The sequence below is a fragment of the Mchenga conophoros genome, linkage group LG19 (assembly GCF_057382185.1).
Source record: "Mchenga conophoros isolate Kocher_MC1m ecotype Shallow Benthic linkage group LG19, M_conophoros_male_GT1.1, whole genome shotgun sequence".
NCBI classification, from domain to species: Eukaryota; Metazoa; Chordata; class Actinopteri; order Cichliformes; family Cichlidae; genus Mchenga; species Mchenga conophoros.
In genome coordinates this window covers 7410677-7437547 of record NC_140544.1, presented here as the reverse complement: position 1 = coordinate 7437547, position 26871 = coordinate 7410677, and the positions used below count along the sequence as shown (strand labels likewise).

At 40.6% G+C, this 26871-nt stretch overlaps 1 protein-coding gene across 2 annotated transcripts in view; it reads right to left on the bottom strand.

The window, feature by feature from the left end:
- Positions 1 to 26871, bottom strand: part of atrn (attractin) — a 134633-nt gene that overhangs the window by 12639 nt on the left and 95123 nt on the right. Inside the window, exon 27 of one of the 2 annotated variants that reach the window (XM_085258069.1) lies at positions 5277 to 5384. In XM_085258069.1, coding sequence (XP_085114195.1) covers positions 5277 to 5384 — 108 coding nt within the window. Of the gene's footprint in view, positions 1 to 5276; positions 5385 to 8339; positions 13801 to 26871 lie in introns of those variants that run through there. The other variant, XM_085258070.1, reaches the window with a different exon arrangement.

The window sequence follows — 26871 nt, the reverse complement described above, 5'->3', positions numbered from 1 at the left end:
TTATCTAGAGTGGCCAGGCAGAGCGGCAAAAGGTTTTGTTAAATTACCTCCAGTAATTAGCCCAGTAGGAAGAATTGCCCACACACACACAAAAACACACATACGTTCACATTGATGTGGGCATACAAAGCAACCGCGTGCTGCTCCGCTTTCATCCACTGCATTCGTTTCTACTTTAGCAGCAGCCAGGGGATAGTTTTCCCCTAGCAGCAACAAGAGCAAGCCAGTCTCCCTGTTGTGGTGACTCACTAGGTACAGCCGCACCACTGAGCCAACTTTGAGTTTTTAGTGAGTTGGTTTCTTTCCACCAAAAATCATTTGGCACCCTGTAATGGCAACATATGGTGATGGATTTGAACTAAATCCTCCAGAGAAGTTTATATATAAGTGCAGTACTGTGCAAAAGCCTCCAACCACACATATTTCTTTATGTTTTGCTGGGCAAATAGGCAATATGTGCAGCAATTTATTCAAATATGCAATTATAAATGGAAAAAGCATGTAAGTATACTAATTAAAAGTACCTGCCCCGTTCCCAATGTAACATTTACATGTTTTCAAATCACCAAACTGGTTTTAATATTAGACCACGATGAAAATGAGTAAATACAAAACAATCTTGATGGACATTCAAAGCTCTTCTTTGAACTTTGGATGCCTTTTGTTCGGTTCTCTGTCAAGTTGATCCCGCTGAGCTTCAAAAATGTTCAAGTACAATCCGTGACTGATAATGTTCCAAAAAATGCTTTTACTGCACTTACAGTCAGATCAAGCAAAATAAATATTGCTTGGTGGAGCCAATTTGGATGGTTTTTTTCAGCATTCATAACTCAAAAAGATTCCCAGCATCCCCGGCTGAAATGCAGCCCCAAACCATGATACAGCCTCCACTGTGTTTTACAGATGGCTGTAGACACTCGCTGCTGACCTCCTCCATACATACATGAACCAAGTTTAAATTTGGTTTAAATTTGAATTTGAACCAAAACATGCAAGTATAGGATCTGTTGCCACTAATTTTCAGTCCAGTTCTTGTCTAATTTAGAGGGTTTTTTTCACTGAAGCGTATGTGCAGTAATGCCAACCGCATGCTAATTTTATTTGAAGACTAAAGACAGCGGAAGAGAACAATGGCTGTCATTTTTAATACAAACGCACGCACACACAAGCTCAAACAAACTGAGGTATCTGATGTGCTGGCCAAAACAAACAAAAGGCACATACTTTTCTTCTAGTGCTCCCTCATCTTTCAGCCCATTTCTGTTTGTTGGTTTTTACATAAGTGCCAGAACAGAAACACTGATTACTGACAAAACAACATAAAACACCTCAGGAAATATAACCTCAGACATCAAAAATGTGTAATTGCATGTAATTGTAATTCAATCTGGGAGGAAAAGTCCTTTTTTTTCCCATTTCACAATGAAATACAGAAAGGACCTAAAAAATGAGGTACACAATGAATATCTTGTCTTTCATAAAGAAAAAACAAACCCTAGCAAATAAAAATAACTGAGCACTGATCTGCGCTGATTGATTTTGCCTCATTAAGACAGAATGTGACGACCTTCTCTGTACCTTTAAGGGCAAGTATTGATAACTCAGTATATCTCAACAAAGATGTGGGTTGATGACCATTAGATTCCAGGTTATTTGAAGGGTAATTAAATAACTTCTGATGCACAACCAGTCATTTTGTCCTATAATCAGGCCTGAAATGTGGCAGACTCCACTCTGATCAGAAAACACTACTCCTAGTAGGGTTTTAATAGGTAAAGACACCAACATTAGTAGAATACGCCTGACCTGCAGCTTAGAATGACATATCATAAACACAGGGGATAGGGATAGCTCAGTAGGTAAAGTGGTCGCCCCATGATCGGAAGGTCGGCGGTTCGAATCCACTTAACGGCTACCCTGAGGTACCCCTGAGCAAGGTACCGTCCCTACACACTGCTCCCCGGGCGCCTGCTTAGTGGGCTGCCCACTGCTTCACTGAGTGAATGGGTCAAATGCAGAGAAAAACAAGTAATTTCCCCATGGGGATCAATAAAGTATCCATTATTATTATTATTATTATTATTATTATTATTATTATTATTATCATAAACACGTTAGATAAAACAATACTTTTCCCTCCCAATAGCAAACACTACTTTTTTTTGCCTCACATGTCCTGATTTCCTCTCTTCACACAGTATCTATGAATAAAAGCAAAGCAGAAGGCGTCACAAAGGTAATCATCTGCCTGCTATGCTGGGACCGCAGGCTCCATTTGGCAGGAGCTGAGTGAATATATCTCATCGGCAGAGCAAGTTTGGACTTCCCATCATGACTATAAACAACTTTAATGATCTTGAGCTTGCTGTGCGGCGCCTGGCCTCCCGTATACTCTGACTGTGGGCCTTAATACACAACTGTAGCATCCTGATAAAACAGCATGGAAACAAGGGGAAGAACCTGCTCCGAGTCGCTCAATCTGAGCTGGGAGGAGATAGGATAGCGCACACTCACTGTGAGCAGGTTAAGGCACAGAAAGCTGAGGAGGAAGATCTAAATTGGATCTCTGCTCCTGGGCTGCTCCTACCCTGATGGAGAGGAGGAGAGCAGGCTGGGAAGAATAGAAGAAACAAGAAAAAAAAGACCAGGAAGAAGAAAAGGTAATGCAGAGCAGGAAGAGTCTGATTCTGCAGCATCTTTTCTTTCTCCGCCACAGCGACACACAGGAGTGCACACAGAATGCACATAAACACACACAATAAAGGGGAAAAAACAGATAAGGCCAATAGAAAATCCTAGACAGCTGATAGGATCATTTAAGGGCTAGTAAATTAGAGGAGAACACTACAGTGAAGTAAGGATGTCAGACAGGGCACAAGAGCGACGAAAAGAAAAAGAAAAGATACAAAGCAGAGGACAGAATGAGTCAAAATGGAGAAAAAAGTGAAAATAAAGAGGACAAAAGGAGGACAAAACTGGAGGCAAAATATAAGAAGACAAGAACAGAAGAAGCAATATAAATAAAGAAATGGGAAAATATACTGAATAGATTTGAATAAATGACATGAGAAGAGAAACGACAAACGGAAGCCATCAAGAAAAGAGTAAAAGTAGAGACGAGAACCACTGCTGGGTAAAGGGGAAAAAAATCGAAATGTAGAAAATGCAAGAATGCATTAAAAGGGGAGAGAGGGCATAAAACAGAGAAAAGTGGAAGAGGCTAACCAAGGAAATTACAATGAAGAGCAGACAAAGGAAAGACAAAATAAGATAATAAAAGCCCGAGATTAACAGAAGAGATGAAAACAGGACATTAAAAAAATGAAAAGAAAGGGCAAATGATAAAGCAAAGAAAGCAAAATGAATAAAATGAAGATAGAAGAGAAAAAACAGTAAAAGATGGTAAATTACAAAGAAGTTAAAAGAAGGCGAGAAGAAGAAAGAGGGACGAAGAAGGAGGCAGTAGGGAAGGGAATATTTAAAGGAAAGGAAAGATGAGAAGAGGAGAGAAGAAGTGAGGACAGAGGAGCAGAGATGTGAAGAGGCGGCATAGTTTCTGTTCAAGCAGGGGTTTGATTAGCTGCTGATCTTCCCGAGGGGCCCCGCAGCCTTTGCTAGAAGTAACCTTGTGCTCATGATCCAAGCCCCTTGAGATGCATGGACCCTGTCAGAGCCGAGGGGCCCTGAGCTAGCCTGCTGCACAGTCCTATAATTCTGAGCTGCATCTGCATTCAGGGGTCATTCATCACAAAGCGCACAGTCACAGGTATGCCTGCCTGCGGCTCTGTGCCGTTGTATACTAAACTGCAATTTCTATAAGTGCACGATTCCTACTTTTAAATGTTTTCTGCTACTGCATCTATTCTCGGCATCTGCATTTAAATCCACTCCGACTTCTACTGCCGGCACGTTAAACTCCGCTCTATAATGAAGTCTTCTAAACCTCCATCTCTACCTCACCTTGACCTTTATGTTTAAATCTACCCTTCTACTACTTTCAGCACTTTCTCTCTACACAGATTTCTTTTCACCGTACCTATAATTCAGAATGTTGTGTGTGTGTTTGGAGGGGTGGCGGGGATGTTTTCACTCAAAAAGCCGTCAGGATAATCAAGTCACGACTCTGTCTGAAGTATTCGGTTCCCACATGTAGCACGCAACAGGAGATGGTCTGCATCAGCGGGAATCTCACTAGTGGAAATATGCCCTTTGAGTTATTTGAGAGTGTGCAAGTAGCAGGATGCAACCCTTTGGTAACAGTAAAAACACTGAATCATTACCAATGGTCTCATATAGGCACAAATTGGTGCAATCTCACATCGCGCAGACTGTGCAACAGAGCTACCGAAGTCGCTATACCGAAGTCCACTGAGCGATGATCAAACTGAAATGGACGGTATCTGTCACGGCTGAAGTGCATGCATGTGCAAAAAAACGGCTGTGCAGTCACTTGCCAGAGTACTCAAAACTGCCTTTAAGGTAGTTCCCGAATGAAATCTTTACCAGTTTTTATGCTGCACTCCAAATATGAACGAGTAAACTTGCTACCTTTATTTTCTGCTTGTCCATCAAACACACTGATGCACTAAAACAAGTGTGTTTTCTAAGATGAAGATTATGATTTTATTGTTACCCCCTAATTGTTTCATTATCTTCATGTCTGCAAACACTTTGCGTGAGAAGGTGTCAATTTTTTTTAATCAAATGAAGAATATCTCAATGTGGGAGGTAAGTACTGTCTTAATCAGCAGAACCGTATTCTTGTCTGCATGTATTTAACTCCTGGGTTAACTCAATTCATTTCCATTAGAATTCACAGGCTACCCACATAACCTGGAAATAACTGGTATAATGTGCTGTGTTACTCATTGGCAGCCCACATTCAACATCATCCAACCCTCGCACTGTCCCGGCAAATGCACACTGCATTGACCCTCATTAGATGTACTAGACCTGTAATGCACTTCAAACTCTTCTTCATAAGAGAGCTCAATTTGGCCTTCTTGGCTTGCTGAAAACTAATGAGATCTCCTTAAAAAAAAACATTCTTCAGAGCCAACATTGACGTAAAGCAGATGACGTGCAGTACATCTCTCCCTGAGCATAATCAAAAAAGCAGCCAAAAGACACAAGACTGAGCTCCCACTTGAGGGCAGATGAGTGACACGGGCAAACATAGATGGAACTTTCCTGCCTGCGGTAACCGTCAACCCAGACAAGAGAAGTAGATCTCTGGGGTTCTGTGTTGATTGCTTTAAGGAAAAGGTTGCGCTAACCTTGACGTTTCCTCCTATGAGGTCAGGCGGCTCCTCCTCAGTCTCCAAGGCGACGTTGATGGTGGCAAAAGGCCGGCTGGCCATCTGCTGCATCTCCCTCAGCAGTTGCTAAGAAAAAGGAAGGAGAGTAATGCGAAGGTCAGTGACAGATAAATACCATCTACTGTCCATTCTCCAGACAACTGCCCATCAGGAGGTGGGCTTTTTTTATTTTTAAAAATGACTTTTCACACACACAACCCAGCTAGCAGAAAACATTTAGATCGTTCACTGAAGTAAAAGAGTGAGAAGTCCACTTTGACCGCCATTAATTTAATTTGTATCCACTTGGTTGTACAGCCACGATCTGTGTACGTCTCTGTGTGTATTCTTTAGTTGTGTGAAGTTTGATTTCACACTCGGGGGATCTTTTCGAACAGTGGTTCGTGTGTTTTGTTCAGTGAGCAAATTGTAGCCACGCCACCAACAACACAAAATTGGAAACTGTCAATCTAAACACTGTGGTGAAACATATGTACGACAGTAACAAATAACAGCTAACCCTAGCACTGCTCACCAAGCTGTGAGTATTTCACTATGGAGCTGAATTTAACCAGTACAGAGGTACTCATTTTCTTCCATGCAGTGAAATAAAGGTTAGCACAATGACTTTACGTTAAATCATTGAGGCCACTGTTGTTGTGATTTGGCGCTATACAAATTGAATTGAATTGAATCCTGGTAATCCATCCTACAGTCCTGCAAATCAATCAATGCGTGTTTGACTGATCTCCATTTATCTCATCAACATCCACCTGTGAGTGTGACACCTTTGAATTTGGCAGATAGTGTGGATTAAACCTTTATTGACTGTGACATCCACCTTAATGCTGACATGTGACAGCAGACACTGAATCAGGTTTTAAAGTTCATGTGACGAATATCCGAGAAGCTTATTTCAACATTAAGCAGGCAGGGAGACACATTAATCAATCACACACAAATACAAGAACAAGACTGACTTTGAGAGAAATACCTGCCTCTTTTAAATGCATCACTATTGCACCATCTGGTTTCTAACTGTAATTGCCTGCTGCCTGGTGGATGGCCTGAACTTTTGTCCAGCGTGATTCTGTGTTTAATCAGAGTTGCATCCATCGATTCATTTGTAAATAAATGTTTAAATTTAAAAATAAATGTTAAATCAGTGGATCCTTAAGTATGGAAAGAATTTATTACCCAGACCCGGCAGGCTGGTTTGATCAATGACTTTTAATATTAAGAACTTTTCAACCCAAAGGCAGATTTTATAAAATCTTTAAACTGACATATAATGTATTTAATGAGGCAAGAAGCCTGTAGCCTAAACTATTTGTAAAGTTTGCCCGATTAGAAGGTTTCTAACAAGCTTTGTTATCCTTCAGTATAATTTATACGTAAAACCTGCAGAATACTGCAGGTAGTGAAAAGCATTTCTAAATTTCCCTGTATAGCTGTCAGAAGCACAAATTGTATGATGGTAGCCATCACTGACAAGTAGAATACCTTAAAAGTGCAGTTGAGGAACTTTTTCAGTAACTTTCCTCCACTGCAAAACAGAGGAACAGGCTCATTTTCTTCTGATTTATAGCATGGACCTTGGCCAAAGGGAAAGGAGGAGGGAGGTGATTATGAGGAATAGGAGGAGAAAAAGGACAAGAAACAGAAGCTAAAGAATGAGAGCAGACAAGGAAATAAGGAGGATTGCAATAAGAGGAAATAGGGAAGGTGAAAGATGGGAAGTGTAGCGGTGCAAAAGATGCAGACTGTGAGCAGCAGAAAGGTAGGTCAAAGCAAGGAGAGATACAGATCAAGAGGTTGAGGAAAGCAAGAGACAACAGTAAACAAGGTGATGCACCCATGTCTTCGACTGTCAAAGCAGCCAAAGCGCTACGAGTGCAGAAACAAACGGCCTCGACTGTCAAGGAACCGGGACCTGAACCCAGGCAGCAAAACCAGTGAAAGAAAAACACCTGTAGCTGTCGTAAGAGCAGGAACAACATCGGCAGAAATGAGGCAAAATAATATTAATAATGATAAAAAAAACATTTGTTTGAAATGTATTTGTTATATACAGGATATAATAAGTCAAACACCTACAACATAGCTTTGTGTGTGTGGAGTTAGAAGTTAGGCTTCTGTCTCATTACAGTGGGCTCTTGTCAAAAAAAAAACCAAAAGGTGCAAGTAAAGGGCAGGACTGAGATTCAACTAGAAAGCGCACACAGAGTAGAAATCACACATGGCGCTGGTGTGACAGGAGGATGCTGATCCTTCTGTGAACCCTTCAACAGCTTTCAATTAATATGCCGAGTGTTTTCATCCTCTCTGAGGATGTCGATTCTCGTTATTGGCATTGTTAGCGTTTTTTCCCTAAATGCGACGCCTTATAATGATATTCTTAACACGGGATACAGAAATTGCTTGAGGGAAAGTCTCTTTTTCTTTGTATAGTAAAGCCAAATGAAGAAAAACGGGCTCTAAATATAACGTCCTGGATTCTCTTTGTGGCGCAAGCCAGCTCATTAAATTCTCGTATGCGTCTGTGGATGCGTGCCCATATCCAAATCTCCTCTGCTGTAACAGCTGGGCTAGGAGGAGCTGGGATGGAGCTGCATCTTATAAGGTAATGGTTTTATCTTAAAATGGTAAAAAGTTTTAGAAATATTAGCATTCTTGCCATTTAATAAATGAGACTAACAATGTCCTACTCTCTACTTAATTTTTTAGCTCTAGCCAGGAATCAGTTACCTAAAGAAAGAGCTCCACTGATTCTGTCATGTTGAGTTTCTCAACCCATCACCTACCCCACAGCTCGTGTTTTACTGTCTATTTTCCTGTATCCGTCTTATCACAGGTAGCTTCTCAATTGAAGACGAGCAGAAAGAAAGTAGGAAGCTGTGACTTGCAGCCTGGAAATACTGTAGCAATTAATCCCCCCATAAACCATAACCTGTCCTATTTCCACTTTCCACAGTTATTATACGCAACACAAAAAAAAACAAGACAAGATGCTAATAAGTGAGCTTTACAAAAACTAGCAAGTAGATTTTCTCCTTTATTAACACTTTACAGAGCCAGGGTTTCAAATATTTATGAAAAAGACCATTTCAAACCGTCGCCTACCCCTAACTTTATATTAAAAAGACACACCTCCGTAATATATCTTTCTCATGTAACATTTACAGTCAGTCAGGGAGCAGCTGACGAATGAACAGAAAGGTTACACGATTGTGACAAGTCTTAAGAAATGCATCAAAGAAGAAAAAAAAAGTGCAATTTCCTCATCTTTGTTTTTTCCAGAGTTCATAAGTCTGTTTTTGACAAGAAAATTCTTGTCATTTTGTATTATTATAACAGGTTTTACAAATGTTTAGTTTGTCATAAAAAAAAATTAGCTGGTATGTATTAAAAAAAAATCAGTTTAATATGTAACACACATGAGTGCAAACACACACACCATATGGTGAGAACATGTGCTTTTTCAGAAGTACTCTGTGAAATGACTGCAGACGGTTTAATCTCATCTGATAGACACAACCTAACAGTTACCTGGATCCTGCCTTCATGAATGACTCATCGTTTTCCTTTTTTTCCCCTCACATTTCCCAACTGCCCACACGGTCATTCACGTTTTATGAATCGACAGTGTTGGCGCAGCTCGTTTATCATACGAGTTATCAAACAGCTTTGTTAAGAGAACTTAAAAATAGTTCTGGCAACAGGAAGTTTGCATATTAGCAAATTAGTAAAAACATTAAACTGCTTAACAAAAGGCGGTAATAAAAGGACATTTTATGGAGGAGGTACTGCATCGAGGAGGGGGGTTTATAAAAAGCTGGCAGCTCTAACAAAAAGAAACCAGAAACCAAATCAATCATTACAAGCTAAACTGCAAGAAGATCCTATAAATAGAAATGGTGTGCCGTATGATCGCAGACTGACGCCCATAAAGTATGCATGAATACAAACACAAAAGCAGATAGTTGCCTCGTTACCATGAACACAAATAAAAAGAACAGGCTTAAGCATCTGATGTGCCCAGTCTTAGTTTTCCCACTCTTCACTGCCACTGCAGCAGCAGCAGCCGCAGCCCAAGAACAAATGAGAACACAAACCAGCAACTCATTGTGCTGAGTCGCGATTTGTCATGATTAGATACCCCGCTGTGTGAAACATCTGAGAGCCAAAATATGTAGCCTTTGTGGGTGTGATGAATGGCGGGGTCCGTGGCGACGCAACGTGCGGAGAGGTGCAGAATCACATTTCACCACGCGTGTTACAGGTGCACATGCCTGTGCACATTATGAGCAGTGACAGGCAGATTCACTTTTGTTTTCTCGCGTCCTTTTTTTTGCAAAAAACAATCATTAATTCATGTACACAATATTAGGCAAGTGTTTTTAATGTGGCTGATCACAATAATGGCATGGCTCTTGTAACCTGCTGTCAAACTGTAACAGGAATAAAAAATTAAAGGTAGGTAACAGGTAGGCTGAGAGTTGTGATAGGCTCTGCCCCCCGCAACGCCGAACTGGATAGGCGGTTCTGAAAATGGACCGATGGGGACGCATTTTGACAGTTGCACCAATTTTGTCCTCTCATCTGCTCGTTGTGACAGAGTTTCGGGATGAGCGAGGGTCACACAGCTTCTTTACACGATGCCTTCTGAAGTGCAGGTAATATTTAGAGGTATTTCCTGACAGCTGCACAAGTCCAGCTAGAAACTTTGTCTTTGAAATGGGAACATTTTAGGTTTAATTAGAATGAATTGAAGAGAATGTGATCCCATTATTGGCGACAAATCAGTGAGCGATGAAAAAAAATTACCTAAACCAATGAGAGACAGCCCATTAAGGAGTGAATGACACTATATTTCCCTCATGATAACCATGTATTATTGTTAACAGAGCCAACTGCGTGCCAATTAGCCATTTAAATTAGAGTGTGCGCGCGTGTGGTTTTATTTTTTGTTTGTTTTGCGATTGTTGTTCTTGAGATTAGTGAGAGTGTCTTCTGGCTAACATAGAAAGCATTATCCAACAGTGTTCTGTCAATGGTGGGAGAAACCAGAGCTCCTTGTTTTAACAAACCTCTGCAAACTCCACAAATAGAAAAAAAAATCAATTATATTATACACTAGGGCTGCCATAATCGATGATGTTTACTATAAAAATGAGTTGAAATGTCTGTGACAAGGGTGTGGTCTCTGGCTCTGCAGCAGGCTCAAGGCCAGTGCAGGCTGATGGGGCAGGTGGAGATGATTGTGCTAACAAGGTCTCCTTCCTTTTAGTGACCTGAGATGAGAGCGCTTGGAGTGTGCAGCTGCAAAGCTGACTGCCTGGAAAAGACCTTGTTGCCAAACCACAAAGTAACATTTCTGTGTGTGAAATAAAAATGAAAAACAGTCCCCTGAACACTGTGTGGGCTCCACAGTGTCATATTCATGTAACTGCAATACCCTCGTATCATTGATCAGTCAACTATCACAATAATTGTTAGTTGCAGCCATACTGTACACTCACTGGCCACTTTATTTGTTCTTGTTAATGCAAATGTCTAATAAACCAGTCACACGGCATTGACTCACAACATTTAGGCATATACTGTAGACATGGTTAAGACGACCTGCTCAAGTTCAAATCGGGCATCAGAACAAGGAAGAAAGATGATAAAAGTGACTTTGAACGTGGCGTGGTTGTTGGTGCAACACAGGCCGCTCCAAATATTTCAGAAAGTGCTGATCTACTGGGATTTTCCCCACACCACCATCTTTAGGGTTTGTAGAGTGAGCGGCAGTGAAAATGCCTTGTTGATACAAGAAGTCAAGGGAGAATGGCCAGACTGCTTAAAGCTGATAAGAAGGCAGCAGTAACTCAAATAACCACTGAATATAACAGAGTTATGCAGACCAGCATCCCTGAATGCACAACAAGAGAAACCTTGAAGCAGATTGTGTCAGCGAAGAACACCTTCAGGGTATGGCGAATCATGGATGTGCAGCTGACAAATCTGCAGTAAATATATGATGCCATCATGTGAATATGGACCAAAATCTCTGAGGAATGTTCCCAGCAATTTGTTGAATCTGTGCCATGAAGCATGAAGCGAGTTCTGAAGGCAAAAGGGTTCTAGCATGGTACTAGCAAGGTGTGCCTAAGAGAGTGGCTAATGATTGTGCATCAACTACTTAAAGCTAATCAAACATGGCCAAGTTAAATGTAATACCCCCCTGCTCTCACACTTAAAGTAGTTCTGCATTCTGAATCAACATCATTCATACTAATGCAACTGGCTGAACCAGGCAGCAACATCATAGTCTGGATCTGCGTAGTAAACAGCATGCAGAGAAAGTGAGAATCTGCATGCAGACAACATCCTTTTTCATAAGCACAGCACACCTTGAACAGCACAAAGCAGCAGAATTGATTTACTGGATAAAAAGCAGATGGAGGAGCATCTGAATGTTGCGGTAAACAAACTTTATTCAGTCCACCTCCCTCAACCTACCTGCAAACACCCTGGTCTCACGTTTAAGATGCAGGTAACCTTTGTTTAAAAATTCACATTTACCTCAAATTATGTGGTTTTATTATTATATTCACAATTAGAATTTTCAATTTTACCCCTGGGAACTTTGCACAATTTATGGCCTTTACTACTGAGCAATGAGCTGCTGCAAGTCAAAGGATTTTTATCTAAATTTGAGAATGACAGCAGGGACAAAAGGCTCGTGTTCAAGGACAATCAGACTTCTACAAGTTTAATCAGGTCAGATTTAAAACACATTTGTTGGAAAATAGAATTTAAAAAAATTATCCTATAGACTATTAAAGCTTAGTTAGTGTTTAAGAGGGCAGTTTGTATGACCAGTTTTTGTCAAAACAAAAGTATTCACCAATTCATCATCTGAAATATTCAGGGGTTTGTTTTTTTATCTTTTAAATGAACGAGCTTTAATTATGTTTTGACATGATGAAAGTAATATTCAGTCTTCACTACTTTGCTTTGTATTTGCACTTGTTTTGCTAATGACTAACAAAGACTTGATCTGTGAGCTGCAAGAATTGTGGTTTTATGACTTCATTACTGTCACCGAGCTCAAATGATGACCAAAAAGTAGTACTGTCATTTTATACAGACCCTTAATGGACTATTGGCATAATTTTGTTCTTCCAAATCGTGTCTTTTGTGTCATCTTCCACTGCTCCCTTAGCCTGGTTCTGCCGGAGGATTCTTCTTGGTAAAATGTTTTTCCTTCCCACTGTTGCTATGTGTTTGCTCATAGCTAGGAGATTTCTCTCGATTAGGCTCTCTATTTAAGTTATTACAATATAAGTAACTATTAAGCAACTATTGTTGGGATTTGGAGCTATATAAATAAAACTAAATCTAATTACATTTGATACATTTTTAAAAAATTATTCATTTTGATCCTCCACCTAAATCTATTTTCTCTGACCTCTGAAGAGTTTCCCCATTTTTTTGTTGGTTTTTTTTTTATTGTTTTTTTGTCCCATGCCCCCCTCTCTAACCTATAATCAGGTTAAGCAGAAAGCAGAATATGCAGAATACCCATCCAGGAAGGAGTCCTATAGAAGATATAATTTGCTGAAATCTTATTATGTGCTGCGAGTAGGAAGCCGCTGTACAGCAAACACTCAGCACTCCAAAGATAACCAGACGCCAGAGGAGTTACAGTGCAAGTCGCTTACTTCTTAAATTGGCTCTTGGTTTTCTGCAGGGCAGTTAGTGTGTGTGTGTGTGTGTGTGTGTGGATGGGAGTAATATCTGACTATGGAAGAGAAAACTATGCATATATAAACCTAGTTATAGGATGAGTGCACAGAGGTGGGCACGCACAAGCATGGATGCAGACAGGTTGGAGATACGTGCACATGACCAGTCATGTATGTGTGCGTATTTTCTCAGCTGCAAATGAATTATCTCAAGCACACAGAGGGAATTTCATTCCAAAGGGACAACTGAGTAAAGCAACAGGCACTAGGATGAGTGTCAAACCTGCAAGTACTGAAACAATTATTCATCAGCTGGTCACCAACAATTCAGTTTACAAGATGCATGTCAGTTATTACTAATCATTTACTAAGAAAGGTGCAATAACTAAACAGTTATTGGTTAGATTTCTTGTAAGTTAGTAGGACAAAGCAGGGTACAACATTAACTCAGAAGTGAGTATTTTCCAGCCAAAATCTAGTAAATGGTAAATGCTTGCAGCGAGAAAGCAAAAAATATATTCTGTATAATTCTAACAAGCTTGAAAACCAACATTTCTCATGACCACTTTTATTCTCAACACAGCCTGAACTCTTTCAGGCCGTGTTGAGCTGTGTTTATAATTTCTTTAAGTAGTCTTCAGTAATAGAGTAGTTCTCCAGGCTTCTTGAACGACATTCAAAGCTCCTCCTTGGATGTTGGCTGTCATTTGTTCCATTCACTGTCAAGACGATCCCACACTCCCTCAATAAAGTTGAGGTCCAGGCAACTGCAACAATTAACAATTATAATTAGAAACAAAAGATTCAAACCTAGATTCCCCACTCCATGAGACTTGCTTTCATTGATTTTCATAATATTTTTTGTCTTATTTGGTATACCTCAGCCTTTTCCCCCTGTTTCCCTTCATTACAAATGGCTTCTTGACAGCCACCCTTCCAAAAACAATTTCTGATGAGAAATTGGTCCTGCGTCAGATCTTTTCCTATTTCTTAAGGATATGGCTTTCATGTATTTTTCATCTGCTGTAGAAAGTTTTTGGCCTACCACTTCTTTTGTCCCCCCACAGGTCCTGTTTCCCCATTATTTGCACATCATGCCAAATTTAAAAAGTACTATATTATATTATCCCTCTCAAACTACATTATCTTTGGCATTTTCCATAGAATCAGCAAAAGAAATGGGAATGATGTATATGATTTTGCAAAAAGCTGTTAGCAGCAAAGCTCTGAAAGACTTTCAGAAAGACCTATTGCTCAAGACTACAAGAGTCTGGCGTCTTGAAAGCAAAGTATAGATTTTTCCATAGTACTGTAGTTACTTTACCTTCCGTTTCTATCCATGATTCTATCCAGTGAGGGAATTTATGTCCAATATTCGCTTTCTTTTAGCCTTCTTTTGATGAGATGTGTGGCTTTTTAGGTGCTCCCACTAACCCCACTCTCTAGTTACCAGGTTTGTTTCCTTCTCTGTACTCCTCTTGTAATATATTGTGGATGTTTTTTTCTTTTTCTGAAAGCTAACTACCTGCTACAGCAAGAAGCACCACTAATAAGAGGCATGAGAGTGAACTAAAAGACTAAATTAGCAGGCTAATGAATTGAAAAGACAAACACTTCTTAAAGCTAAGGGAAACCAATGAAATGGGCTATAATTGCATTTGGATTCCAGTGAGCAAAACCCTTTTCACACTGAACAGACACTTGAACAATTGTTCGCATGCAAATAGTGAGAAGTTTTTAAAATAATCTGTTGGCTGACCAATATTGTTAAAAGATGGTAATTGCATCTCTGGAACAAAACTGTCAATTCAGAAACGCTTGTATTTGCTCGATCACACACACACACACACGGGCGTGCGGAAACTATCTGAGGGAATTGTGTTTGAGCATTTTCAAAGTGAGCAGTACTGTGCCAAAGAGATTGAGTGCGTCAGCAGAGCATGCATATATGGGAGGGAGGGGGCAATAGGAAAAAAAATAAAAGGAGGATGCGGGAGAGGAATAGAAAGAGGGAAATTAGACTAAAAAGAAATTTTTAAGCCTGTTGGTGAAGCAGAAGTGAAGTGAACGTAGAGGAGGAGGGAGGTGAAGTGAGGTGAAAGACAAAGGTGTACAAAGTGTTTGCCCCTGGGAAGAGATGGAGGGGATGGAGTGTTAGATCGCTCGAGTGCAGAGAACGTACACACAGGCACACACACTGTGTACAATCACAGATGCACATACAGTACACATGGCGCACATCTTAGAGCACTACACCAAACCGTTTATTTATTGATGCGTCTGTTTAAAAAAAGAAGAAGAAGAAGAAAAAACGCAGATACAGAGAGAGTTCTCAATCATCCTTCGGAATCACTGAAGGAAAACTGCAGTGAGCGGCATGCGGGGGAGGGGAGGGAGAGGGAAGAAGAGGAGGGAGGAAGGAAAGTAGGAAGCGGGCAGGGGGATTTCTTTAGCAACGCAGGAATGTTAGCTACTTGCTGCTTCTCTCTCTCGCTTCATCGTTCCATCTCTCCGGTGGTGAGGTGGGGGGGGGGGGAAGATGCACGCTGTGAATACTGACATGGGAGAAGGCTTTGATCCCTCTCTACATCTTTCTCTCTTTCCTGCTACCCAACTCTTCCTTGTTCCTCACTCCTGGCCTCCCACTCTATGTTCTTCTCCTCTTTGTCCATCGCATTCAAATAATCCTAAGTTAGTGTTTGCTTGGTATACTGTTAAAAACTGCACTGCTTCATACAGCGTGCACCATCAAAAAGGAACAGCCTTTCAGATTATAAATAAATAAAAGAGAAAAGGAAACTGAACAGACGGAAGCATTGGAAACCTTCAAAAGAATCAAAGGGCTGAGATTCACTGAAAGAGCATTTAACCAATCGATAAAGGAACCACACACACACCAGATCTGTTCGAAACAGCTCATGTGAACTCTCATGGTGAGGTGCTGAAACCGGACCAAAATCACAAAAATTTGTTAAACTGCAAAACACTGACTACTGCAATGAAGGGGGGCAGCATTTGATACAAGTCTGCAATAAAAAAAGCTCTAAGCCAAGTTTACCTATCAAAATGCATACAGTCACGCGCAGAAGTCCTGAGCCACACAACATTTTTTTATTTTCCGTCCAACGAGCTAAACTTTCTTGTAATCCCCCCCCTGGACACTGGCTACTTTTTCACTCATTTTCCCTTCCGTCCTTGTACCTGACCATTTTCAGAGGAATACTGACCTATGAATTGTTCAAATATAAAATGCACCTAGCTCGAGGTTTGAACCAGCACCGTATCTAGATGCAACTGACAGCTTAGCAATGAACCAATTTTTTTAGGTATTTTCTTCCTAACGACGAAAACGCATACAAATCAGCAAGGTGTTTTCCAAAGAGCTATTTGTTGACAATTATTATCTGAACGTGGTGTGCAGCGTCTCCTTCTAAAAATTTGAGGAAACCATACTGCTAGGGGACAAAAGAAGTAGCAGACCTAAAACAAAAACAATGCACAGCAAATGAACTGTGGTCCTAATCCATCTACTGTTTACTAAAGCCTCCACAGAAGTGGTCTCAGTGGAACGTTAGCTGTCAAGAAGCCATTCTTAATGAAGGGAAACACTGAGAATTAAACAAGAACTGGACTGAAAATCAGTGGCAACAGGCCTTACTCAGCGATGAATCCAAATGTGACATTTTTGTATCAAATCGTTGTCAGTGGTGTGGTTCAAAATATTTTTTGATCTGTGTATAAGCAGAGGATTGGCAGTTCTGGGAATATAGTATATCAAGGTGGCTGAGTAACAACGGGCCCAGCTCCAGCATGCCTCTGTTCTTTTTACATATTAGATTTGACCAGTAAACAACCAAATCAATAAAGCCAAGTACACCATTTAAATCAGCACAACTTGTTTTCTCTGGCCAATCTCTTTACAACTTGGCTGGCACTAAATGGGAACAAACATAGCAGCTAATTGGCCAGATTATAACAGGTCTCGTTCAAATGTAAGCAAATGTTTAATCGCAGCTAATATTTAACCTATGAGAGGCCAGCGTCTGTGGTCAGCATAAGCAATTAAAGCATCTTAAAAGAAAATATAGTATTATAATGTCGAAATGCTGTACTGCACAAGGCTAAATTGCCAGGGAAATGAAATCATTTTATTTGTAGCACTTTCAGCTCAGAGGACAAAGTACTTTGAGCAGACATAAATAAAAACAACCAATATAAATGAACAACACAATAATAGCCTAACACATGACTAAAAGCAAACCAAAACACCATATGGCTGGAAAAAGCAATCTGATTAGCTTCACTACATCACATCATCTGACAGCTATGGCGCACACAACAATGCACTGAAGGGACAGGGGAAGCAGTCGGTGCGCAGAAGTGACTTTCAGGGAGAGAACGGGAATAGTGGCATAGACAGGAAACAGGTGAGCAGAGATTTCCCAATATAGAAACAGGACGTGTCATGTTAGGAAATTATACCTTAATACAGATGCAGCAAGCTCTGTGCAAAGATGTGCTGTAGAGGGGGAGAGCATCCGAGGTGACGCACAGCTCTCTGTTTAATGAACATCCTTACTTCAGAATCCACAGTACGTATTAAAGTTGCTGACTTTAGGATGACTAGAGTAAACCGAGGTGCCTTGGAGGTTAAAACAAAGACTGCACAAAGATGGAGGAGCTGAGACAGATGCAGGAGGAAGAACCAGATAAAAGTAAAGAAAGCAAAGACAGTCTGTAATAAGATGAAACAGAATTTAAAAAGTGTAGGAGTGGCGCTTTGACAGAGGTTCTGGGCTTGTACCAGTGCCATGATGGATGGCTGAGGGGTGGGAGGGGGTGCTAGATGTTATTAGATCAAATGGGGGTCAACCACAGTGTAGTAGGGTTGAGATGCTAAGACAGCCTGTATATTGTGAGCAATAAGACACTGGCACTGATCCAAACTCTAATTATATGCACCATCTCTGCAGAATTAAGATTAGGAGGATTTAGAAGTGTCTCGGGAACACTGACAGACAAAAAAGCCTCGTGTTCACACGAACAGTCAGATTTCCTACATACGCAGAAAATGAAAATGACACGAGGGAAAAATCTGCACTGACACAGAATACACTGCTGAAATACAATTCAGCCAACCCACACACACTGATCTGGTATTCATTCGCTTGCACCCGAACACTGTAGAAACAAACGGTATCTGTTCACGAATGCAGAATATGCCCCCGGACTCATGCAGGACTTGTACAAACACACAAATGTATTATTAGTACTCTTTCACTTCTGCACACACAGTCTATCATTTGCATGCTAGTGATTTTCCTTTTAAAAACCAAAGCTAATATTTGCTCTGGAGTTGGCACGGACAGCTAAAGCAGGAGTCTTCTAACACTGTTGCAGAGATAGCTTGCTGCCAGCGCTGCAGCTCTGCTCTTGATTCTTTTTCATCACATTTTGATGAATCCGCATCCTGTCAAGTGCAAAGAAAGTCTTAGATTGACTATGTGGAGGATACCCATTAACGAGACCTTTCCTTTAAGCGGGATGTACGTTTTCCTAAATATTCTCATAATCCTCTTTGAGTGACTGTGACTCATCCTTACCCTCTCTCACCCTCATCTTTCTCTCCACCTCTCACTTCAGGATTGATCACCTCTGAAGTAGGCCTTTTGTTCTGTGCGGTGGTGCAGCGAACATTGACCTCAGGAGAGAAAAGGAGATGGAAGACATCTCTCAAAGAATCTTAAAGCATCTCTCTAGTTAATCTACAGAGGCCTTGCAGTGCTTTAAGGAAGAGCACAGTTGATGTTGCTGCCTCAGTACTCACACAACAGATTTTTCTTACATGTCCGCTTGCCCCCGGTTCGCTGCATCATAATGTGCAGTCAAAATAATGTCAATTACTTGTTGAAAACGTTATGAAGTATGTGCCAAGAAGCACTCTCTGAGACTGGAAAATTGAGAGAATGAGAAAAAAGGTGCAGAGACCTGTAGTTCATCAAATGGTCAGCGGTTGGCTCTGAAAGCGAGTCAATCTGCATAGACTCTTGTGTCAAACATAGAAGAGAAATCATTTTTATTTTACATCTTTGTGAAGAAACAGTTCCGCATAGAAAATCCCAAAAGGAGTAAAATTTTAGATAACTATCTTTGGAGATGAAACCCCCCGTAAAACTGTAAGATTAAAATTAGTATTTTAATGCATTTTAAGTACCCTATAACAACCATGGACGGGCTCTCTCCATTTCACCCGCAATGGACTGCTGACACGATACGGAGGTCAGTTACTGAGGAAAACCTAAATGTCTGTGTCAGTAAGAGCTGCTGATTTAGCTGCTGTTAGCGGTAAGTGGATCCGACTCTGGTAATTATGCTAGCTGACATGACGTTAGCTTAGAACTAGCTGCGGGCGTTGCTATTATTGGCTCATTGTCAGCTTTTCAGAGACAGAAGGGTCGCGTGTCTGATCTGTTAACAATAAGTAACTGTGGAATAAATAAGCACGAGAGGAGACGAATGAAAAAGAGAAAGAGGTGATGAAAGTCTATCATATACAGATTAAGCTAGCTTAAAGCTAACTTGTGATTTACATATCAATAGTTTCAAAGTATTTAATGGATTTCTCCTCTATTATGAAATTCTTGGGAAACTGGAGCATTGTAATCAAATTCTATTGGGATATAGAGGGTTAAAAATCAAAGTAATTTATATAAGTGCCTTTTTAATCAACCAAGCTAGCATTAGCTTAAAAGTCTCCACCTCTACAGTCACATTCAAATATGGTCATACCTGGTTTAAATAAGGGAGGGGAAAGCTGATAAAAGCAAAAAGACAGATTGAAGGCAATGAAACCATCCAATGACGTCTCAGTGGCTCAGGCCAGCCATTACATACAGCATATGTTTTTAACAGTTTACTACTTGAGGTCCATAAAAATAACATTGGTTTCCTATCGTTTTATTTTAAACATGCTGCAGGCAGTTGGATCCAAACTTGTTTCTGTGAAGAGTTTATAACTTGTATGGTATAAAATTCATTATCAGTAGTTTCAAGTTAGTCTTCTGATTAGATTATCAGGGGCAGGTCTGCAGTGCTTTCTCTGAACCGTTATTCCATATTTAGAGGTGACTCAAACAACACTGTTCAGTTACGTATGGGCAGCGAGCCTTGGTATTTGCAGGGGTATGAATGAACATAATATATATCTATGTAGGCAAATTGAAAGTATTAGGATTTATAACAAATGTTTGGGGTAAAAAAAGGACACATGGATGCTAAAAGTTGTATGTGTAATAATGTTTGTGCAGAGTTTCAGTCAAAAACCCACCCGTTAAAGAGGAGATTGGGTACAGGACATATATACATGCATATGCAGCATTTGTTATAGTATGATGCTATTTATCATAACCTAATTCCTTTTGATGTTAAATGTTTATGCTGTCTCACAAACCTAGAACAGCGCTGCTTTTCAAAAAGCAGTTTCCAGAGTTTCCAGTTATGTCTGGAGACATTTGCTGGTAAATGACTGTAATTAACATAACTCAGTATTACAGCTTTAACCCATTAGGAGACTAGTCTGGGACTTTTACATCATCTGCTCATGAAGAAACAAGGCTGCACGGCAGCAGAGAGGGAAAACGTGGTTCGGGGGTGGGGGATCTCAGCTAAGAAGCTGCTAGAGGCAGCTCTGAAGAATGCCGCCTGGGGTACTGGCAACGTGCGAGACGAAAGAAGAGAATGAGTAAGTGTGAAGAATGGTGGCATGAGAGCGGTCGGGCTGAGCAGACAGTGTGCCAGTTGGGGTCACCTTGAGCAATCCATCTCCCCACCTCCAGCAGGGATGCAGACTGCAGGAGCGGGGAGGACTGAACAGGTTTCCCCCCCTTAATAGCATTCTGCAGAGAGTGAGACAAGGCGATGCCTTCTCCCTCTCTGAACTTGTCCGGCAAGGATTTGGCCACAGCTGAACTGCTGGAAGGTGAGATAACCGGACACCCCTAACAGCTGAGACAAACAACGCGAGACAACACTAGCCGAGACAAACAACACAATTCTGTCAATGCTGAAATGAGCTTTCATTCTGTAAAAAAGGGAAAAGGTGAAACTTTGGCTTCTTTGTCTTCACAAGGCTATGCTTGCTACATAAAGGAAAAGAAGGGAAATCAAGCCTTTTATTTCTTTTGTTTCATTCTGTTGGTAGTCAACGGTGAGGAGACAAATACTCTTACAACAGAAAGAGCTATTAAACTAAAGTAGATTTATCACCTACGCAATCCTTAATGTTTCAGGAGCACGACACTCTCCCCGGAGAATCACGTGGCAATCTGCTATGATGTCAGCTGTTCACACTACATGTGTTTCTGTTTTTTCAGAGACAGGAGGAAGTAGCATGAGGAGAGACAATTTTTTCCTCGTGTGCACACCAAAAAGCAAGGAAATAAAGGGGGAGAGGGACATTTTTAACCCAAAGGATTGTTACAGTAGTCGTATGAATGCCCTCTGTATTTCCTAAAGCTGAGATACACTTCTGGAGCACAATCCCAGAGCATTTCACTCTACCACAGAGCCATAACAATGACCATGGCCTCAAAAGTCTGCCTTCAAGGGCACAATTATTCTTACTGAGAGCAGGCATGGTTGAATCCATTTTCAAGGGTACACAAAAGTAATACTAATCTACCTCTGTGTTCAAACAACGTAACAGACTTTCTTTCATCAAGAACACAGTGATTGACATGGAGGCCTTTCGCTCCTTTATTGTTTAAGTCACAAAGCTTATGCTGTTTGGAGTCTCCACAAATTACACAGAAATGATTCTACACTAAGCTACCTGAGCAGAAATCTTTAATCTTCAACCTGCCACTGACAAAAAAGTTCAGGTGGTCAAGTTTACACTGCAAAGCTGCATTTGCAAAGAGCTGCTCAGGTCAGCCACTATTCACTCCATCAGCCTTTGGAGTGGCCTAATGCTTTAATCTGAAATGAATTTCATTACCTATAAAATACCAGTTAGCACCATAGTGAGCAGGTAGTAGCTGGGGACCAGCATGACAATAAAAACACGTTCAAGCCGAAATAATAAATAAAGTCATTTCACTTGACTTCTTTTTGTCCATTCTCCTTTATCTCTGTCATAATTTGGTTCCCAAACCCTCTGCTTTTAATTTCAGTTACTGCCACATGAAGAGAGGAATCCAAATTACAAACTGAAAAGTCTTTGTTGGTTTAACATTACCAGTGGATCTTTTCCAAAGCACTGCAGGTGATCTGTACTGGAGGTTCCACCAGTTAAACTACTGATCGGGCTAATTAAACACTTTAAACATTATTGACCAAGTCAGTGGATTACAGGAGTGATACAGATGTTGAGCTGTGGATGTGCTGCTAATTCCTCCGCCTGATCCTTGCGGGGGGGGGGGGGGGGTTAACAGATGCAAGTTTGCTGGATTTTAAAGTTTTCATCCAAGTTGAACTGAAATTGCTCCATTTTTACTGAATGTCTGGGCTGATGATAAAAAAAGCTGAGCTGATTATTAATCATCTCTGCTTGTCCCCAGGCTATGTTAGTCCTGCACTAATAATGTTTAGCTGGATCAAACTCCAGCTAAACACTGCCAGCAACAGAAAAACATCTTTTTACAACTTGGGAGCGTTTACATTTCATTCCAAAATTCTCACCACAGACCTGTTTTTATATTATAATAAACTGCGATGTAGCTGGTGGCCTGTAGCCTGGCTATATCTCAAAAGGATAAACCAGCTCAGTTTTCAATGAGAGAAAGCCTTCACTTTAATAATAAACACCAACATCGGCATTAGAAATGAATATTCTTGCTGAAGCGGAACAAGATAAGAGGCTGTTCACCTTAAACCGCTAACCTTTTGCACAGGTGCCACAAAACAATAATGAGCTGAGCACAATTACTGAGAGCAGGTAGCCCAGGGTGTCTCAATAATCTCCTGCTCAGCATAAGCAAAACAGGACTTCATGCGCCCCAAACAAAATGTGAACCCATAACTTTGACAGATTGATTCAAATTTCTTGGAACAAATATGAGCAACACACAGAAAAGTAATATTTATGGAGCTAATTTCCTGCCAAAAATGAAAGAAAACATGTTTTCCAAATGCCTGATGATTCATTATCAAACTGTGCAAAACATCACTAACAAATTCATGCATTTAGTTTCGCACATACAAAACGCACCTATTAAGATTAATAGAACAACAATGCTTCATAAAAGGAATGCAGAATTTATAAAATAAACTGTATTTTTTTTTAGAGAAAAAATATGACTTTGTGCACAACCAGTGTGCTGTGAAGGTCCCAAAAAGAGCAGATATTAAACACTCAAACACAGCGATAATTTCCAGTCTGTCAGCATTAGCAGTGAATAATAGCGACGGACAAATGAAAAATTAGCAAGATAAACAAGAATGCCCGCTCATGTTGACGTTGGCGTTGCAGAGTTGCACTTCTAACTTCTGTGGGGGTAACGCACGTGTTTGGAACAACACAAACAACTAGATTATCTGGGAAAAGAGCTTAAACATGTACATAACTTCAAATAACAAATGTGAATATCAGAAAATTGGATTTTTAAATCAATAAATATTTATCACAGTTGCAAAATTCTAATGCAGACTTCATGTTTTTAAAGATATTTTTGATATTTCTGATTGCTTTCCAACATTACAACTACATGGCTGACTTGTATGTTTCTCCTCAGCAGAGACTGCATATGTAATGTGGACAGTGTAAGAGTACATAATTAAGTTTTATTAGCTTGGTCTTCATTTATTACACACTAATTATTGGATGCAAACATGTGGCACATTAAGTTGAAGCTCTGTGTATTAAAGCACCGTCAGGGGACGCGCACAGATACTCTCTGGATCGCGTTGCGGACTGCTCCTGGCGTGCAGAAGCGAAGAGGCTCCAAGCTACAGTGCATTCCCATGATTCTAAAATTATAATATATTACAGAGCATCATCGGGAAGTGCTTTGTAAGGGGGTAACAGCTGCAAGGTAAAGGTGGAAAGATAGTTTTTTCCTTTCTTCCTTGCTCATGTGTGAACCGCATTCACATCTAGCCATCTGCTTCTGGGCCTGGGTGTGTATGTGTGGGAGCTGCCATGCTAGCGGAGAGGATCCGATTTATCATTACAGATGATTCTGGAAACAAAACCGATGTGTGGAGCCTACGTGGCTCCTTGATATCTTCATTGTATTCCAGGTTTCTGCCTATTCAAATGATACGTGTGCCAATCTCTCCCAATCTACTGCGCTTTCACACCGAACCATCTGCTGCAGACCTTTTTTCGCACGCGAGGCCGGCGTGTACGAGTCAACGCAGGAGTCGGTGAGAGTGGAGCGAAGGTGGTGAGTGTCTGAGACTGTGGGCTTGTGTGGCCGCGCATGTATAACAACGAGTTGTTTTGAAAGCTTCTAACAATGACTGCATGACTGATTATGGAGATGCAATTTACAAACTTCCTGATGATGTTGTACACTAGACTGAGTTTCATTACAGACTTAACTGCCAACACACACCTTTGTGTTCTGCTTGATGTGCAGGACTGGGTTCAGAAACCTAGTTCTATATCATGAAAATGCAGAAAGCCGCCTTAGTTTACTGCAAAGAAATAGAATAGATTTTATGCATATTTCTTAAGGAATAATGTTGGTATTTCATTGTTAGCCTGCACTGCGGTACATGTACAACAAAACACAATCATGCAGTGCACTGAAAGAAAAATGACAACTGCAATATCTGGGATTTCATTCCTTCATCCAAAGCATTCCTACTCGGTACTTTGGGAAGTTACATAGAGTTTAATATGGTTTTAATGACAGTGATGAATGCCCGTATTTATTTAGCCAACACTGATGTGTAATCTTTAAACCGTGTGACAACTACGATGTAATTAAAAGTAGCCACTATAGTAGTGTTTTGTTGTTAAGCTCCCTATATATTACCTTTGCAGCAAGTATGAACGAACGATTTTTCTTCCTGAGCGACCACTGCATAGAGCGGTTTTATGGATTTTTAATACATTCTGAGGTCCTTTGTTTGTACAGTAGCAGGGTGACTGCTGATATTCAACGTGCTACGTGGCCTTAACCTCTTAAATGTCCCTCTCTGTTAGATTATACTGCAAGTCTGTGTGTGGGTGAGTGTGTGTGCTTGTGTATTCATGCACAATTCTGAAGACAAAGTGAAAGAGAGTACACAAGTGTGCTCACGTTGAAGTACATGAAGCAGCACAAGTGCAGGGATTGCTGAAAGCTTCAGACAGAGTCAGCGAAGGCGTCTGTAAAAGGTCACCGTTCTCTCCATCAACAGAGTTTGGAATGGACGGGGGCGGACCGGAGAGGAGAGGACAGGGCAAAACGAGGGGGCCCAGTGGAAAAAGTCACCCACCCAAAAATGTGGGTCAGCAGTTTGCTGTGACTAAGGGCACAACCATAAGGAGACAGCCAGGGAACCATTTAACAACCTTATTGCCGGCTCTTCATCCTCACGCCTGGCATGAGATGGCAAGGAAAGGTCCCGCGCGAGCCGTGCTTCAGACTTTAATAGTGTGCAAATATGTCAGGTGGGGAACTATGCACATGTTAGGTTAGACAGGTAAGGAAAGGGTTTAGGAATGAATCTGAAACTATTTATACTTCACACTTTTCTTGTCTTATCTGCCAGCAGTTCATTTTAAATTAACCTAATTTTGTACTGCTTCAGTGAAAACGTGACATACTGTGTGAGAGGAATCAGGAACAAATCTGACAAATCCCGTTAGAGTTTTCTGAACATTACTATAAAAGTGCTTAAGATGACTACAGGCGCTTAAACCTAAGCTAGGTATTTAAACTTTAGAAATACTCTTTAGCTCACAGCCATCATTGCATGAAAATTTACATAAATGTTGTAGGATGTAATTACCTGAAGCCCAAGGTCAAATTCTATACAGGTGTGCAAAAATTATAGCCTGCTACACTCTTGGGTATCTCAGGTAAAACTTTTGATGTGAAGCAAAAAATCTGAACGCCTGAAACTTTATGCACACAGTTTTGAACCTTTCTTATACATTTTGAATGCCACATTTGTTGCTTTTTCACATGTCAACTCACAGGTAATATCCTTCAATAAAACGAGTGAAAGGTCTTACATAAGAGATCATAGCTTTTTCACATCGTCACCTCTGGTTAAGGTCTCAGACCTCATCTCTGATCTGCTTTTTAAAAAAATAGACTTTCATGTGTGGACGGCGTACTTTCCCACTCACCGAATCATCAAAGAGATGAGGGAAACCGTGGCCATTTCAAGCAAGAAAATATGTTTATGTTTAACCTGAGTTAGGCAACCTTTGATGCTAAAATATTAGGTTTAAACGTTGTAGCCTATTTCGCAGCTGCGGTTCATTTTATGATGGGGCCTGAGCCTCGACGCCTTGACTGACATCCTTCTTTGCTTTTTCATAGTTGAGAGGAGGTAGTAGTGGGAGGGCAGCTTAATGGCTGATAATAAATATGTGAAGGTATCTAAGAGACATTTATCCCATTTCTGCTCCCTCCCTGCCTTCTTCCTGCAGGCAGCCTGCGTCTTGCGTAACGTAAATGTGGAACACAGCACAAATGATCAGGGACATTATCACATTCTGCATTTCTGTCAATACCTCAGGGTGCAATACGCGTCTAATATATGTCAAGTTATATGTGATATATATCTGAGTAAGTGCGACAGTGGATGTTGGATAAATTCACACTTTGTCATCGGGAGGATATTTTTGGGAAGCTACAGTGGAGGAGGAGGATCTCCAGGGGAATGTAACTGTATGA